The following is a 16907-nucleotide window of genomic DNA, read 5'->3' on the forward strand; positions in this document are numbered from 1 at the left end:
GCGAGTTACCATAAAACTGCCAAAAACATATCAAAGATTGTCTAACAAAACCAATTTGCATAAACCCCTGTAATTGTGACACATCTCAACCCTGTAATTGAGACAATGAAATCTTAAATTAAAAGGTATCTTCAGCATACACAGCCAAGATCTTTAACCATACATTTCAATATGCATTTCAGAATATAAATTGCATTTGAACAACATTTAGCTCTGGCCGCAAACATTGGCACCCTTCTTCAACATAAATGCTACTGGTATCCAGATGGCATTCCAGCAAAGCACTCTACTAATCAAATTCTGAAAGTGCACCTCAAGGATGTGGCTTTCCTGTGTTTCAAGCACAATTTCGATTCACTCACCTGGGAAGCATTTGATAATTCAGCATTTTTCATGCACATACAACAGTATTATTTTGGCTATATATGTTTGAAACACTAACCTCATGGAAATGGAGGATGCCTTGGAATAATCTTTCACAATCCCTGCAATCTTTTTTATAGTTCAACATAATTTGTTTGTTGTTTGTACCAAAACATGGGAGATCTTTAGGAAGATTTAATGCTGGGGTTATCTAATCTAGTAGAGAGAAAAGGATGGCATATGAAATACCTCCAGAGAGTCTGCAAGTTCAAAGTTTCCATTCACCCAATCAATGTACTCTATTTGACACGGTTAGTCTGTGGCTAGAGAATAGTGGAAAACATGAAATACAAATTAGTCAGGAATAAAATCAGCAATTAGACTGAAGTAGAATAAAAGCTAGTGTATGAAATACCTCCAGATTTACTGATAAAGTTACAGGTAGTCTTGCTTATCATTGGAACCACATATCATCTACTTAAGAATGAGACTCAAATAGTTCAATTAAAACCAAATCTTGTTCAGGCTATGAAAATTAGCTGCCTTCAGTTACGTGGCCTCTTTGTAGAGTTTTTATTTTTATTTTTTGGAGACTAGTCTACACCAGCACCAAACAAAATGATAATAGGTCATTGTTATGAACCTTCATGTAGGATTGAGTCACAGGCCTAGACACATAATAACCCTTCTTGCCACCTATGGTGAAAGCAAGAAATAGACTCTTCCTTGACAGAGCCCCTCCTAAACTAACACATACAAGCTTTCAGAAAAAATATTTTCATTAATATTCTAATCAGGTCTTTCCTACAAAGATATCCTTAATTAATAGGATCATAACTAACAACTATCCTAATTGATAAAATAAAAATACAGAGACCCTTAATTAGTAGGATCATATCTAACAATTATCCTAATTAATAAAATAAGGATTTGAAATCAAGATTATGATATCAAAATCTTATTAAGATAGGAAAGATAAAGAAACAAGATAGACTGAAAAAACTCAGATGACCATTGATTAAAAAAATAATCCTACAGAGAATGATGGATAGAATCAAATAAATCAGAGATATATGTTCCTCAATAGACCTTTACCAACCAACATTCATATTAAAAGAAACTCTAGTTTCAAGCAAGTTACCAAGCCCTAGTAATCCTAAAGCAATGGAAATTCAATGAGTAAATTTTTCCTCTTTCCCAAAAAATTGATCACAAAATCTAAGCTCATCAAACTTAAACATTTATTAGAAGTTTCAGAACACTAGAGGACCATACAATACCCTGTCACATATACAAGGTCCTTGGGACCATCAAGCTGAAGTAGACAAACAGACAATACATAATTTTGGCCTGACAACTGAAGGTGTTAGACAGAAAACCTATATCTGCACTAAAAGTTATACAAACTTTACAGGTAGGTGACATTTTTGCATGGACTAAACACTAAGCAGAAACAAATCAATTCATCCCTCATCTTGTCAGCTGTAGCAGTAATTCAAATCTAATTATTACATATTTGGGCCAGCAAGAGAATTCAAGTTCTTAAATTGAAGCACCATTAGGTCCATTACTAGGTAGCTCTCTTGTCTACTGTTGAAGTCAATGACTACTTTCAATAACTAGTGAATTCACAATGTGATACGTATTGTATCAAGGGTGCCAGCAGAAAAAGGGAAATAACAGTAAAAGGAAGAAGAGAAGAGGTTTCCAGAGAGCTATAGCCCTCCCTAGTGAGAGAAATATCTCTGCACTCCCATTTTCACTAGTGATCTCGAGGATGATCCTCAATGGTTACAATCCCCACCCTTATAACAGAATTCTCCCTCTCCACTATTCTCTAACCAACTCAGCAATGCCCATTCTACCCCCTTCTAGAATAACTAAGTAAATGATAATAACAAAGCATCAGCTCATTAACTTGGTCTTGGGCCTACGACTATACACCTTAAAGGGCTTGTCCCATTTTGAGGCACATTTCCTAACACATTGACTCTTCAGCTCAGTGATACTGGCAGTATCAATATTACTTAATGCGTTCTCACCCAGACCTTGTATATGGTTATGCTGAATTATTTATCAGAAGTAGCAGCATCATGGAGTCTGTCAAAATTTCATCCTTCAGACAATATTGATTGGAAAAAGAAGTCCTGCTGTAAAAGTAAAAAAGTATGAACAGATAATTGAGCAGCCCACTTGCAGAATTAGATTTACCAGTTACCACAGGAACATGAAATATATACATCAGTTTATCCCAACATTGAACTACACTAAAATAAAACTAGATTGTTCACTTCATCCCAAGGACCGTATAAATCAACCAGGGAAAGTGTCAAATTTGCACTACCTACAAGTATAGCAAAGCTTCTTGAGCATCATAGTCGTATTTAAAAAAAAACACCAAAATGAAGCCATAAAAATATTGACAAAAATGAAAGACTATCTGAAGCAAGAAATATCTGATTATTCCAACTACTGTTAATTATATCTGACTATTCCAACTATGCTACACCAATCTTTTAACAGCTGTTAATTATATAAAATTACAAATTTTGATAGTGGCAAGATATTGTAGTTTTTCTCCCTTCTTTCAACAACAACTTAAAAGTTAAAAGAAAATGAGAAGTTCCAAATGATGAGGCAAAAATCTTGATAATTAGGTAACGACATTCTTCAAAGGACAACATCCTCATAATCATATAAGTTTAAAACATATGGCACCAAGAACTACCTTTGTTAACTCATAAGAGACCATAATTTCAGTGATCTTTCAGCCATAATGTTTGCTTCAGTATAGCTTACACTTTCAATAACCTGGTAAATAACAAGAAAGTGCAACTAACCATCATGAAATGCAAATCATGTGATCACGAGGAAATTGAAATACTTGACATGAAAACAATTGATAAATATGAAAATCTTTCAGACTATATATCTCATTCTAAGAAATTTCATATATGGATGCTTCCTAACGTGATGTGGGGGCATTGGAAGTGTAAATGTACCATTTTTTTGTATCAACAAATATAACCAGGTAAAAATAAATGAGAAACAGAGACTAAAATACTGTGATCAAAGATATCTAAATAAAAGAAACTGAAAATACATTTGCAATTTATAATATTGACAAATAATTTAGAAGTTTTAAAACACTCTGTCACCATTTATTGTATGGCACAATGATAATCATCATCAAGTAACATATCGGAGTAACAGGGCTACTACACACATTAATGTTACATGAAAACATGAATACAAAATATTGCTGTGTGCCAAATTTGACATCTATGTACAGCACAGGAGCCAAGCCTGGGAAGTCTGTTTTATACCGCACAAGCATTTGTAGTCACCTCAGGAAAGAAGCAACACTAAATGGCCTCAAAATAGGAGCTATGCAATTTGTCAACTTTCTGGCACATTTGCAGTCTCCATGAATTAATAATGACTTGAATATTCTTGACCAAATAATAGGGGAAACAATGCACAGAATCTTCTTCAAAGCTTCATAGCTGGAAATACAACAAAATACAAATGGTCAAGGACAAGAATTACATAATAATACAGCATTGTGAAAAACAAGATAGCAAAATACCATATTTTGCAATCATTTAGCAGAAGACATGTGCTGCAGAGATGACATCAAGCTACTTGAAGGGCCAATTTTACTGCCTTGTGCATGTCCAGGGTTGGAAGCTTCAGCAGACAAGGATTGCTTCAAGGAGTTCCTTTGTGAAGTACTAGCAGGAGAAAATGAAGTAGAGGGAATATTTGCTTCTCCAAAAATCTGCAAAAAAATAACTCAATAATGCTTGCTAAACACGGATTTGTTCAATTTTAGATATGATAGTGTGCAATCACAAAATCATGACTTCTGTGTTGCATCACAGCCACAACAAGAAAAGTTAAAAATTTTAAGATGACTTACATTTTTGTCAAGTGGTTTCTCATAACTCAAATTTTTACCCACTGGTGATTTAAACTGAATTTTAACACCAGAACCAGTAGCATCACCAGCTCTAATACGCTCTTTAACATGCCCTGAATATGAATTAAGACCTGCCAACCAGGCAATAATAATAGAGCATTTAATAAAGTAGAAAAGTAAATGTTAATTTATCCATAAACCTAGACTTACTAAAGTTAACCATGACACACATAAAATGATTTGACCAACCTTGATGATTGTCAATATCCATTGGAATTGCACGACTGTTACTTGCTCCTGGAACTGGCTGTGATATGACATAATTTAATATTGTCAGGAGCACAGGAAGATTCAAGTTACCAAATAAATAGTAACCCTCTTCCTCTGCCTCAAACTATATAAGAATATGGCCCAAAAATCAATTATACTTACAGATAATGGAGGGAGCATTACATTCTTTTGAGATTGCTGGTACTTCAAAATGGTCCAATCAAAAACGTAATCAAAATCATAACCTGACATACATCAGGAAAGGTAAAATCAAAAAGTAACCTTATTTTGTTAGGATTATGACCTAGTGTTATCATAAATATTAAATAAGGCTAGTGCTTTACGTTTTGTATTATATAGTAACACATCATGTCAAATCAATATCAATCTCAGTGAAATTAGTCCTTTTCTTTTATCTCTTTTTCCTCCCTCTATACCTAAAACCCTATAACTTTCAACAAATTCCTTGTATTTTTAGTTAAAGAAAAAACTGCCTTCCCCTTGGTTTCCTAGTAAGATATATTGTTCTCCAAATTTATAATTGTAACAATATGCCCAAGACCAATGCTACTTTTCCAAAAGCATATTGATACAGTTGTACAGCTTATTACTCAAAATTGAAAGAATACTCACCATCACGAGCAAATAGGTCCCGAAATAGGCGCTTCAAGAAACCATAATCAGGTCGTTGATCAAATGTCAAAGAGTGGCAGTAATGGAAGTACGAAGCAAACTCTACAGGATGAGATTTGCATAGTACCTTTGGAAAATAACAAACAAATGAGCATATCATTATTTTTTTTTGGTGAGTGAGGGGGACTTCACAAGACAGATATATGTCCAAACACATACCTCAATAGGAGTTGATAATTTCTTCTGGCATATTTTATCATACTTCTGTTTCTTTGTAGCCGCCTTTAGACCTTGCCAAGGAAGGCTAAACACAAATATAGCCATTTGAAGGTGAGAAACTGAAAATATTCGTTATATAATCTGAATTATAGAAAATTTACTTGTAGAAGAAAAGTAGAGCAGAATAACGTACCTTCCTCTTAGGAAGTACAGAAGTACATATCCTAGTGATTCCAAATCATCCCGGCGACTTTGCTCTGCAAAATAAAAAATATAGCATATGAAAAATAAATAAAATTTATTTGGGCTGAATGGGTTAATAACTTTTTCTAACTTATAACTTACCAATCCCAAGATGAGTATTGCAACTTGCATATCGAGCAGTACCCGTTAAGTTTTTGTTCTCCCTGTGTGTTTCTATTGTTAGTATTATTCCAGGGTATTTCCCGTGAATCATAAGAAAGAAGACACAGAAAATAAAGGAATCTTCCAAACAAAAATATAAGAATATATTCATGAAAACTGATTAAGAGGTAGTTTGTAATATGAAAAGAATTCAAAATCAGACGAGGTGGAAATTACAAGATATAAATGTTGAAATCAAAATAAAAATAAAGATTGAACTACTGAGGAATACTATAGAAGTACCTGTAAGGGATGTGGCGATTGGTAGTGGAATCCCGATATCGTTTTGCAAGCCCAAAATCAATTATGTAAACCTGAAAAGAACAGAACAATTACACATATATGGAACCTAAATAACACCAATAAATCCTTTAAGGGAAAGTTCGATATACTATAAAGGAAAAGGGCAATAACAAAATAGTTACCTGGTTGGCCTTTCGACCAAGTCCCATGAGAAAGTTATCAGGTTTAATATCCCTGTGTAAAAATCCTTTAGAATGCACATATTCTATTCTAGTGATCTGTCCAAAAGAAAAAGAACACTTAATATCAAGTACACAGACCGGAGATCTAAGAAAGCAACATTGAAGACAGATTTTCTATTTCAACACGGAAGTAAAGTGCAAGACTAACAGAAAAAATGAAGAAAGTTTGACAGGAAAGGTCAGGGAGTTCAGTTCAGCTCGATCGCTCAACACGCCAACTTACCATTTGATCAGCCAACATTAATACTGTCTTCAATGAAAACTTCCTTCCACAATACACAAAGAGATCCTCAAGACTCGGCCCAAGCAAATCAATAACAAGCACATTATCCTCCCCGTCTATGCCAGACCATTTTATGTTCGGAATGCCACCTGCATGCATGCAAATTCAAAATCTCAATTAAAGTCACCAACTTCCTGATGCACTTCACCTCCCTAAAATGTTCAAAATTGCAAAATGCATACTTCCTCCTTGAAGAATATTGTATAGCTTTGCCTCGTAAAGCAGTTGTGGATGTTTTGTTTTACTATTCTCCTGCAACACGTGAGAGAGCGATTAAGTATCGTAACACGGTAAAGTTCAATTTCAGTGGATTAAAAAAAACCTAATTGTTAGGTGGCGTAAATCAAAATAACTCATGCCAATTCATGTATAGGTAATCAGATACGTAAATTCACGTATTCGACTTCAATCTGCAAAAAAAAAAAAAAAAAATAGCACAGAAGCAGAGACAACTAGGAAAACCCCTAGCAAATAGCAGTACGCGGAGCCTTACGATCTTGACGGCGACGATCTCGAAGGTATCAATATGCGTCGCTGCAGCAAAGAGAGCAATCGATCAGAACAGAGAAGCCTATAATTAACGGTTACAGTGAAATCAATAGCAGAAGAGAGAAAGAGAGAGGGTTCACCGAGGTAGATTTCGCCGAAGGATCCACTTCCGATCTTGCGGCCGAGCTTGTACTTGCCGCCAACGATGCGTTCCATGTTTGGAAGGTTCGAGAAGTGAGTCAGAAGAGAGGGTGGTCGTTGGTTGTCCCTTCGGAACCGAAATCAAAGCCACACAGCACACCAGAGGGAGAGAAAGAGGTGAAGGGTATTATAGGCAAATTGAATAGCGGAGGAGGTGGGGGTATTTCTGTCCTTTCATCGAGTTGTTGTTAGTATGCTCACGAGAACTGCCTAGGTGTTTCCTGTGTTGCCTTTCTTTTAACTCGGGGTTGACTGATTACTAGTCTACTAATGTCATAGGTGGACGTGGTGGAGTACCATAGGGATCAAGATTAACATTGTTTGTTTGATTTAAGACGAGAGAATTGATTTTAGATTTATTTTTATTTGTTTCATTTTATCTTGTAAGTTATAATTGATTTTGAGTTAAAATAATTTTTAGTTTTGATTAATAAATTTATATTTAGTTTTATTGTTAACTTGATGTTATAATGAAAACATCTAAACATAAATTATATTATTTTTAAATTAATTTTGTAAAATCAATTTCATTTAAAATTAATTTTGTTAATTTCATCTAAACACACACTAAAATAGATTAGGATGCTTAATTGAGGTTATAGATTTATTACATGTGTATTTGGATGAACATTGATAAAATTGATTTTGAATGAAATTAATTTTGTAAAATGAATTTTGATTAAAAATGATTTTGAAATAATATGATTTATGTTTGGATGTTTTCATTATAAAATTAAATTAGGAGTAAAACTTCATATAAAAAGTATGATCTAATGCAGAAGTTATTTAAGATTATTTCAACTCAAAATCAATCATGAACCCAAGATTAATTTTAAAATATTTGAAACGTGAAATCAAATATGTAAAAATTTATCTAAAATCAATTTTTCAACATGAAACCAAAAACATACCCTGCATCATGCTCATGTTAGGTGAGGCCAATGATTTTAATAAAGTCTATTAAGTTAAATAGGTCAAATCCTTAGTCATTTAAAAAATCTTTTAGGTCACAAACTAATCTATTTAAAAAATCATAAATAAATGTTCATTGTTAGTAGTATTGTATTTATATGTTATAATACATTGTAATCTTACATATATTTATCTTTTTAAATGTTAATCATGTCTACATAAAAAGTCAAGCTAAAACTAATAATTAAGTTTATTGAAAAATGAAGTTGTGTTATTTAATGTCTCATTGCAAAATTTATTTTAATTATGATATCACGAATGTTATAGTAAACCTTAAACATATATTTATATCATATAAATAAATTATATTTGATTTTTATAAAGCTTAATATACATATTTTTATTTCTATCTCTGAGTTAAATTGTCACAAACTAAAACTTATACATGCTTATAAGTTAGGCCAAACTTTTACATGAGTCACACATATGCCCTTAAAAATGGTCTTTGATGAATAAACATGCATGACTTGAGCTTAGCAAAACTTAGTTTGACTCAATTTATTTTCACTCCTGCACATCATAGTTTTCATTTTATTTCCATTTTTCTTTTATTATGTGTGTTAAATATAGGGACCCACTATGATTTTAAGCTAGGTTGAATTGATTAAAAAAAAATCATTATAATAATTGTAATATATTTTTAATTATAGTTTACATTAGTTATCTTATATGATTGAATTTGATATTCTTTAAGTAAAATTTTATATTCGAGTTTTGTGAATGAAAAAAATATGATTAAGAGAAAAAAATTCTATTTAAAGTGATCGAATAAATTTTTTAACATAGATTAATCATTAATAAATATTTCGTATCAATAATATAGTGAAAAAAAGTTATATTATCCGGTGACATTTTTTAAATCAAACATGAAATAATTATATTTATGTTGTGAAAATACTAATATCATATGGTGCTTTTTTAGCATAGCATACAAACACTGTTCAATTAATTAGTTATAAACGACATTTCAATTATGTGTTCACCATGTCATGGGTTAAGAACTCACCTCGGTTTTAGTGTGATAAAACAAAATACGGAGTCCCTAAAAATAGTATTAGGAATAATTTTTCTTAGAATTTCTAATTAGTGCAAATCTTAATAAGAAGTTTTGAATACGAATCCACGAATCCTCTTTTAAGTTTTGCTAATGGCTCTAGGTTGGGTTGGAGGCCCAGCATAACCCAGCCCAGCCCATGATCATGCTGCACTGACGGTTCCGCGTGTAAAAAACTTGTGAGGGAGGCTTGAGAGAGGGAGCAAAGATGGAGAAGATGATCGCAGTGGGTATAGTATGGGGCGCCACCAACGCTATCATGCGCCGGGGTGCGCTACTCTGGGACGAAGCTCTGAAATCCTCCGCAAAGCCACATCCGCACTCAACTCTGTGCCAAAAAATGCGCATCTCCGTCGGGAACTGGGTCAAGCTTCTCTCCATTTGGCAATACTCGATCCCCTTCCTCATCAACCTCTCCGCCTCCGCCACTTTCTTTGCCATCCTCTCCGACGCCCCGCTCTCCCTCGCCGTCCCCGTCACCAACGCCACCACCTTCGCTGCCACCGCTGTCTTCGGCATCCTCCTCGGCGAACGCACCCACCTACCCCGCGCTTTCTTCGGTACAGCTCTCATCGTCCTCGGTCTCTGCTTCTGTATTCATACCTAGTACAATCTCTATAAAATCATTTTTTTCTCTCTCTTAATTATTCTGTTCCTTTAGTTCCGAGATTCCCATTCCATTACATGCCTAGGGTTCACTTTGCAAATTCCTGTATTGGATAATTTATTCATTCTTCCGTAGATAAGAGAATTCAGCATTATTCAGTACATCGTGAGGTGAGTGAACAAGAATGGAATCACCAAGAACGTGACAAGTAGCAAACGAATGTGACATAAAAAAAAAAAACACTTCAGCTGTCCCGATTAGCTGCTGTTGCATTTCCACGCATTCACACAGTTCAGATCTCGCATACATTGAGCTGCTGACTGCGTGAATGCATGGAAAATCAGATGTCTAGAATTGTGGTTTAAAGCATTCCGGAGGGATTTGTCCGTTGAATCTTTTGGTATCTGTGCAGTAGTCATAGATCATGTAGTTGTTCCTGACCCAATTCAGTTGCCCCATCTGGGAGTGACTCAGCTGCTTGTATCTCCGGGAAGTCCACCAATTTGCTGGGAGATTGGAGGCACATTGATTGATGCTCTTTGCTCCGCCCCACTTGCAAGCCCTTGCTCTGAAATGGTGGAATCTGGCCGTGAATGGTGCGCTGTGCCAGTCCGTCTTAACAAGGCCGCCTCTGGTTGCCCAGTCGTCTGCATTCCATAGGGTTGTGTAAACCCTCATTCCTTGCTTGGTTGGGTAAGCAATTCCCTCTTTTTCGTAGTTTCGAAAAACCCGAATTGGCACACTATCAACATACCACCTGACGTACTCGTCATAGACTCATACTTAGTTAATGGATCATACACACTTAGAGAAAAAAATGAATAGCTTTGTGTTCTGGTAAAATTTATCTACTCACACAATTGCTGTGGGATTCCAGTGAATGGTGTAATTGTGAAAATCAGCAGTTGGGTCAAACCAGAGGTAAAATTGTTGCTCTCTGCTTCCTTTTCCTTGTGTGTATATGTTAGTGTGGACAGTGTATGGCTGTCCTGTACTGTTGCCTAAGAACTCAAAATCTATCTCGTCATGTTGGCTTCCTGCAGAGGATAACTGTATGGATTCTGAGTGAGAAACATGGACACTTCATTTAGTAATGGGAGTTTGATAGATTTGGTTGTTCAAAAGTGCGTGTTTTGGTGTCTTTGAGATCTCTTAGATCCGGTGAACTTACATAGTAGGCTGTAACTGTTCCGGCAGAATTACCAGGTACCAGCTTGATTAGCATTTCAATGCTTCCAAATAAGAATGATCTCTTTGATTGAGCAGCTGATCCTGAAATCCATAGGCAACACCACATTGTTCCACTCTAGCTAGTAATAGATGAATGCATTTTTTATTATTTATTTAACGTCAGTTTGCATAATGTTTAGTTTGATTACAAATCTTGTGTAAAGTGGTATATGAACATATTATTGTGATGCTCATGTTATAATTCAGTTGCAACTTATTTAAAATGCAATAAACTATGAAACTTTTTTCTACTATTCCTAACTGTTGGATGCAAAAAATTTCTCGCCAAAAGTTACGAGTCAATTGAAATCTAAATTCATGCATGTTAAGCATAAATGTTTCACCTGAGGTTTTATCCAACACAAGATGAAGGTCTTCGCCCAGAATTGACGCGTGCTGAACACCCCAAGTGAGGTGCATGCTCTTGTAAATGTTGGCATCCACTTGGATAGTGTTGGGTACGACTGCAATCATTAACAAAGCTACCCACATTTTTTCAAATTTTGACATTCTAACTCCTATGAACAACCTCTGTGTTTGCCGTTCTATGAAGATGAAAACTTGGTCAATTTATCATTGGTTGGTGATGTCTTTATATATAAGTTCCAACGAGCAATATGACATTCTAAAGATGAACTCTGTGTGATTATTATACATTTAATTGCTCTGAATATATATGGACCTGTTCATAGGATTTGTCATTTTGATATTATTATTTTTAGAACGGGGAGCCTACAGAATTTATGTCAGGTTTCATAAATAAGTTGGCTCCTGATGGCGTACAAGCGTTTGAAATCTGGTGCGTTTTGTTTTTGTATTTTAAGAATTTCCCAGCTACCACAGTCGTGTCTATAATTTTAATTGTTTCAAAACAATATGTTACACTAAGATGATGTCATAAATCAAGATTCAAAATAATTAGAAATATCAATGGTATATTGATGCCTACATTGTAGGATTCAAGGGAAGTTGGTGAGGTGTTCCTGCTATCTAAGCCTATATGCCTGAGCTAGCTGGAACGCGGGGTGAATATAATTTCGTGCTCAAGACTATTAGAAATGCAGAATGGGAGTAGCATTTATTTTCCTCCGAAAACGGAAAAGAGCCCAAGGGGGTAAGGATATTCCTTTGGGACACGTATGTATCGACCAAAACAAAAGATATTTTTATCCGTTACCTTAAGGTGATTTAGAAATTAATATACAACTACCGCAAGAACTTTATCAGTTTAAAGCTACTACACCAGATTGCTCAAGAGAACAAAGGAGGCGCGTTATTTATTGCCAAGTAATTTGGTACTTAATGTTACCGACAACATGGAAGATAGAAATCAGGTTCAGGTTATATGCTCTTCTTAAAACTGAGAATGGAGTTAGCGGCTTTAGGGAAATCAAGGGGGCGTTTGAGTGAAGGAGTTAAGAAGGAAATGTAATTTAAGAGTGCATTTAAAACTTTTTATAATAAAATTCATTGTTTTTTTTTTTGTCATCCTAATGTTAATATGAAATATTTATCGGTTGATAACTAATTTGTATCAGAACTTAAGATCTTGTTTAATGGAGTTTAATTTTACTCACACAAATGATATTTTGGTAGTAAAAATTTATTGTTGGGATGCTTTATAAGAAAATTTAAATTTTAAAGAATTTATTGAGAAATAAAATTTACTAAAAACGAAGAATTTTTAATTCCAAACTAAGAAGAGGGAATTCGAAAATTATTCTCTCCCTCTTGTTGCTCACTAGTTCTCGTGTCTTAATTACTTAGTCAGGCTCTCTCTTGTTCATGCATTTCTTCTCTAATTTAGGTTTATCCGAAAATGATTTGTGCATTTGATTTTATTTCTTAGGTAAGCATAGGTAAGATCGATTTTGTTTATGTTTTTTGTTCATTATTTTGATTTTGCTTCTTAGGTAAGCTCCATTTTAATACTTTTTTTTATCTGTGTTTTGGTACGGTTTTTGTTTTCGTTTTTGTTGGTTGTTATTAATATTTTTGCTTTGCATGACTTGGCATTATGTAGAAAACTAGCAGAGTTCCTGTGTTTCGTTAATTTTCACGTAATGTTCTGATGACTTATATATATATATATATATATATATATATATATATATATATATATATATATATATATATATATATATATATATATATATATATATATATATATATATATATAATTTTGTATATACAAATCCTTATTCTAAAGTTCAGTCACAATTAATTAGAGCTTCTCATCTTTTTCTAAGAATCTGTTATGCTAAAAGTTTCTATTATTCTATAAAAAAATTATTAAAAGAGTGTCTTTTGAGCGCAAGGTGTGTGACGAAAAGTAACCATCCCAAAAGTACGTATATATATGAACCAAACAAGATGGCAGCCCCTTGTAACGTTTGACAGCCTCTAACAACCCAAAACAACCAGAAATTAAAAGATGCTAAATATGAACTCTATCAGCCACCACCTATGTATCAAAAAATAACGTACAGCTTTGCAATTGCCACACATAAAATGTCCCCACGTCACATGTCCAATGAGCCCCCAATTTGTTACCTTGGTGATGCAATTTATATAGGTTACCGCAGAATTAAGTTTGTCTTAACTCCACATAACCAAAGTTGCTCAAATTAAAGTGGTAATTTGCACCCTGATGCCAACCACGAAACCCCGTGATATGACATGCTATTGTGATCTCATGAGAGTTGTAATATTTTATTGGGGCTACTGAAGAGGTGGTTCATTTGATGCTAATAAGTCATACTTTAAATATCAAAAGCTTGCCTTCTCATCTCAAATATATATTCTCAATTGAACTGAGGCCTCCAATTCACATGTTACCATTCAATAAGCCTCACATATCCATTCAAAAAAGAGAAGCCTTCACAACACGGTCCAATAAGCAAATGCTCCTTCACAGACAATCTGATATATCAATGTAAAAGCCAACCGGATGTTGCCAAGATAATTCAACATTCGTGCAACAAATTAATAAAGTGTGTTTGATATTACGTCATTGATGCACTTTCTCAGATTTAAATGGAAGCAATTAGATATCACTTATGCATCTACTAATAGATGGATGTGATTTCTCATGTTATTAATGGGTTTCCAGACACAGATAAAATTGAAGCCCACGCAACATAACCTAGTTCAAAACACATACTACTAATTAATAAGCAACATTACCCGTGCAATGGTATATAGTAATTAGAAACTTGGGAAAGAACAAAAGTCTTTTCTAATTAATTTCCCTTGAGCATACAAATTGAATGAAGAATTTTAAAAAGAATTGAACAAAACAATTAGAAAATCTCTATTGAATATGCACCCAGATTCCCTTGGCTGCAGGCAAGCCACGGGGAACGACGAAGAGCAAGTAGTATCCAGGAGGAGCAATGGCATTAGATGGAGGTGCCTCCACTCTAACCCTGTAAAACCCTTCTTGGGCTTCTACGATTAACTCGTCAATCTTGAGAAACAAAAGCCTCTGTCCCATAGAGAACCCATGAGTGGTGAAGGGTGGGGAATACATGGACACCTTAATGTTATCCTTTGTTAACCCAGTTCCATCTTACCGAGAAACTTGTCTCAAAAAAACCACCATATGTCAACTCTTTCTCCGAAGCATCCTCGTTAATTTGCGGCCTATACTTGTCAAAGTTGGCGTCCAAATAAGGAGGAGAGAAAGCTTCAACTCTTGTCTCAGTTGGGAACCTATCCACGTCCCTATATGTATTGTGTGTGTTGCTTCCAAAAACCCAAATCTTGCCACTAGGAAGCACCGTGGAAGTGGAGTGGTAGATTCTCGCAATTTGGCTTGCCTTAAGCACCCTAAACCTCAACCCTTTAGGGTCCTCGGGTCTGTACAACACGGGCGTGTAGTTAGGCAAATCAGCATTCCACCATGCAGACGTACCCTTGGTTGCACCATTAATGAGCAAGAGGTGCCCATTGGGGAGGACCAAAAGGTTGCTATCCGAATATGTTGTCGTATTCCCTCCATTCACAACCTTGGCAATTTGGACCCATGTATCTAACGCTTCTCGCTCCGGTACCATCAGGTGCAACCCCTCCGCAGGAGCACCGCGGATCTCCCGTTGTTACCTACATTGATGCTTAATTTTGTCATTAATATTCTTTCCACCCTTTAAAAGTACATGTGTGATAATAATTAATTTATTCAAATTTTAAATATGAAGATTTTTTTTCCTAATTATCTTCATTATATCTAAATGATTTTTATGAACTAAAAAATATAAAAAATATTTTTAATTTTTCTAAAAAAATACATAATATTTTTCTCTCTAACTTGTTTACTATATAGAAAATTAAGATAAAAATAAAATAAATACATTTTTTAAAATTTTATCAAATGTATTTGTTCTAATTTTAATAAAAGATAATTACGAGATTAATTTATTAGATATAATTATATCATATTATTTTATCAGATAAATTCAAAATTTATTAGATAATATTTAATTTCAATTGATTAATTTAAAATTAATTAGATAGTATTTTATAAAATTTAATTAAATGAATTATTTGATATGAAGACCTAAATGACGACGTAAGTCATATAACATTACATAATACACAGATCACGTCGTTATTTTTTAAGTCATATCAAAGTAACAACTAAAAAATTATAATATAATGTTATATTAACTTAAATGTAGACTAATGTTCGGGTGTGATTACACATTAGCTAAAAAATATATAAATTTAATATTGTATGAAGTGGTTTGAATTTAAAAAATACTAACAATATAATATTCTTTGCTATTTTATAATTTTTAAGAAGAAGAAAAAACCTTTTCCCCTTTCCTTTGGAGGGGGAGGGGATGTTCTATATGAAATTTTAATTATTTTATTTTCTTCTTTTTTTATTTCTTTTTATATTATTTTTACTAATTCAAACAAAGAATATATAAGAAAAACAAAGAATTAGTCCCAGACACTTGAGAATCTTTCTAAAAATAAAATGTCTACCAAACCAAATTTTTGGATTCAAACTCATGCCCGAGGGCAAGAGTTTTTATACATGAAATCAAATCATGGAGTCAGCATTATCATCAATAGGAAGATACCAAATTAACCATGATGATTGTCATTGTTTTATCTACATAATAGCGTCATCCACTAGGAGTGATTTCTATTAATTACTATTTTGTCTGGATTGTTAATCCTTTTCACTGGTTGTCACTAATACAGCTGTTTTTCCATCATCTACCTCTGGATGTTGATTTGTTGACACCGTACACAAATATAGAGAGTACGGCAAATTGCAAAAGTAGCAAAACTTTATGCTAGCATTGATGCTAATCTCTATCACCATAAACAGGCACCGAGGACTGTTGCTCTTCTTGTAGTACTGACATGACAATTGTCCCCAGGGGTAGCTAGATCTTGTAACCATTTAGACATGTATATTATTATTATGCTTGATTTTTGGCTAAAATAATTATAGCTATCTTTTCCATACCTAAAACTGCACTTATTAAAGTAATTATGAACAGTTTGCAAACGACGTTAACAAACATACCTGACAGTTCCTTCCCATTAAAGAAAGTAACCGACCAAACTTCCATATTTGTCAGAAACACATTGAACAACATATTTCAGTTTCAAAGTGGCAAATAGACTTCTGCTCCCTTGATTCTTTTCTATTTTGACTGACTAATCTGATTCAAAATTTGTCTATTCAACACTAGAATTGAAGTGTATATTTACATATAAATGGCCAGATCAAGTTGCTCAAGTGAGGATTAATC

General features: G+C 34.0%; 4 protein-coding genes across 18 annotated transcripts; 1 reads left to right on the forward strand and 3 right to left on the reverse strand.

Moving 5' to 3' along the window:
* Positions 1-30: 30 nt before the first annotated feature.
* LOC114413564 (casein kinase 1-like protein 3) lies at positions 31-7458 on the reverse strand. 14 transcript variants are annotated; one of them, XR_003666943.1, is made up of 19 exons: positions 7210-7455; positions 7074-7114; positions 6763-6832; positions 6521-6669; positions 6238-6333; positions 6056-6126; positions 5753-5814; positions 5601-5664; positions 5408-5492; positions 5189-5315; positions 4718-4800; positions 4535-4592; positions 4286-4416; positions 3953-4144; positions 3690-3869; positions 3092-3174; positions 613-686; positions 443-485; positions 31-362 (listed from the first exon to the last, which is right to left on the reverse strand). XR_003666943.1 is itself a non-coding variant. In XM_028378028.1 (15 exons), exons 1-14 carry the CDS (start codon positions 7283-7285, stop codon positions 3965-3967), a joined length of 1293 nt encoding a protein of 430 aa, XP_028233829.1. In that variant the 5' UTR covers positions 7286-7455; the 3' UTR covers positions 3430-3869; positions 3953-3964. The 14 variants fall into 14 exon arrangements, 1 of the variants encoding a protein (XP_028233829.1); XR_003666939.1 differs by having other exon boundaries at positions 443-492; XR_003666938.1 differs by having other exon boundaries at positions 443-686; positions 3711-3869.
* A 1927-nt stretch (positions 7459-9385) lies between these two features.
* Positions 9386-12617, forward strand: LOC114413566 (transmembrane protein 234 homolog). Of its 2 annotated transcripts, none has more exons than XM_028378030.1 (2): positions 9386-9856; positions 10039-11387. In XM_028378030.1, the coding sequence occupies exons 1-2, from the start codon at positions 9505-9507 to the stop codon at positions 10113-10115; spliced, it is 429 nt and encodes a 142-aa protein (XP_028233831.1). In that variant the 5' UTR covers positions 9386-9504; the 3' UTR covers positions 10116-11387. The 2 variants fall into 2 exon arrangements, with proteins under 2 accessions (XP_028233831.1, XP_028233832.1); XM_028378031.1 differs by lacking the exon at positions 10039-11387 and adding an exon at positions 12090-12617 and having other exon boundaries at positions 9387-9856.
* On the reverse strand, positions 10218-11658 carry LOC114413565 (probable xyloglucan endotransglucosylase/hydrolase protein 26). Its single transcript, XM_028378029.1, has 4 exons — positions 11478-11658; positions 11075-11175; positions 10760-10953; positions 10218-10660 (listed from the first exon to the last, which is right to left on the reverse strand). Exons 1-4 carry the CDS (start codon positions 11641-11643, stop codon positions 10252-10254), a joined length of 870 nt encoding a protein of 289 aa, XP_028233830.1. The 5' UTR covers positions 11644-11658; the 3' UTR covers positions 10218-10251.
* A 1829-nt stretch (positions 12618-14446) lies between the features above and the next one.
* LOC114411411 (aldehyde oxidase GLOX1-like) lies at positions 14447-15191 on the reverse strand. The gene is made up of 2 exons (XM_028375102.1): positions 14709-15191; positions 14447-14620 (listed from the first exon to the last, which is right to left on the reverse strand). Exons 1-2 carry the CDS (start codon positions 15189-15191, stop codon positions 14447-14449), a joined length of 657 nt encoding a protein of 218 aa, XP_028230903.1.
* Between the last annotated feature and the right edge of the window lie 1716 nt (positions 15192-16907).

This window comes from Glycine soja, chromosome 5 (assembly GCF_004193775.1).
Source record: "Glycine soja cultivar W05 chromosome 5, ASM419377v2, whole genome shotgun sequence".
NCBI lineage: Eukaryota > Viridiplantae > Streptophyta > Magnoliopsida > Fabales > Fabaceae > Glycine > Glycine soja.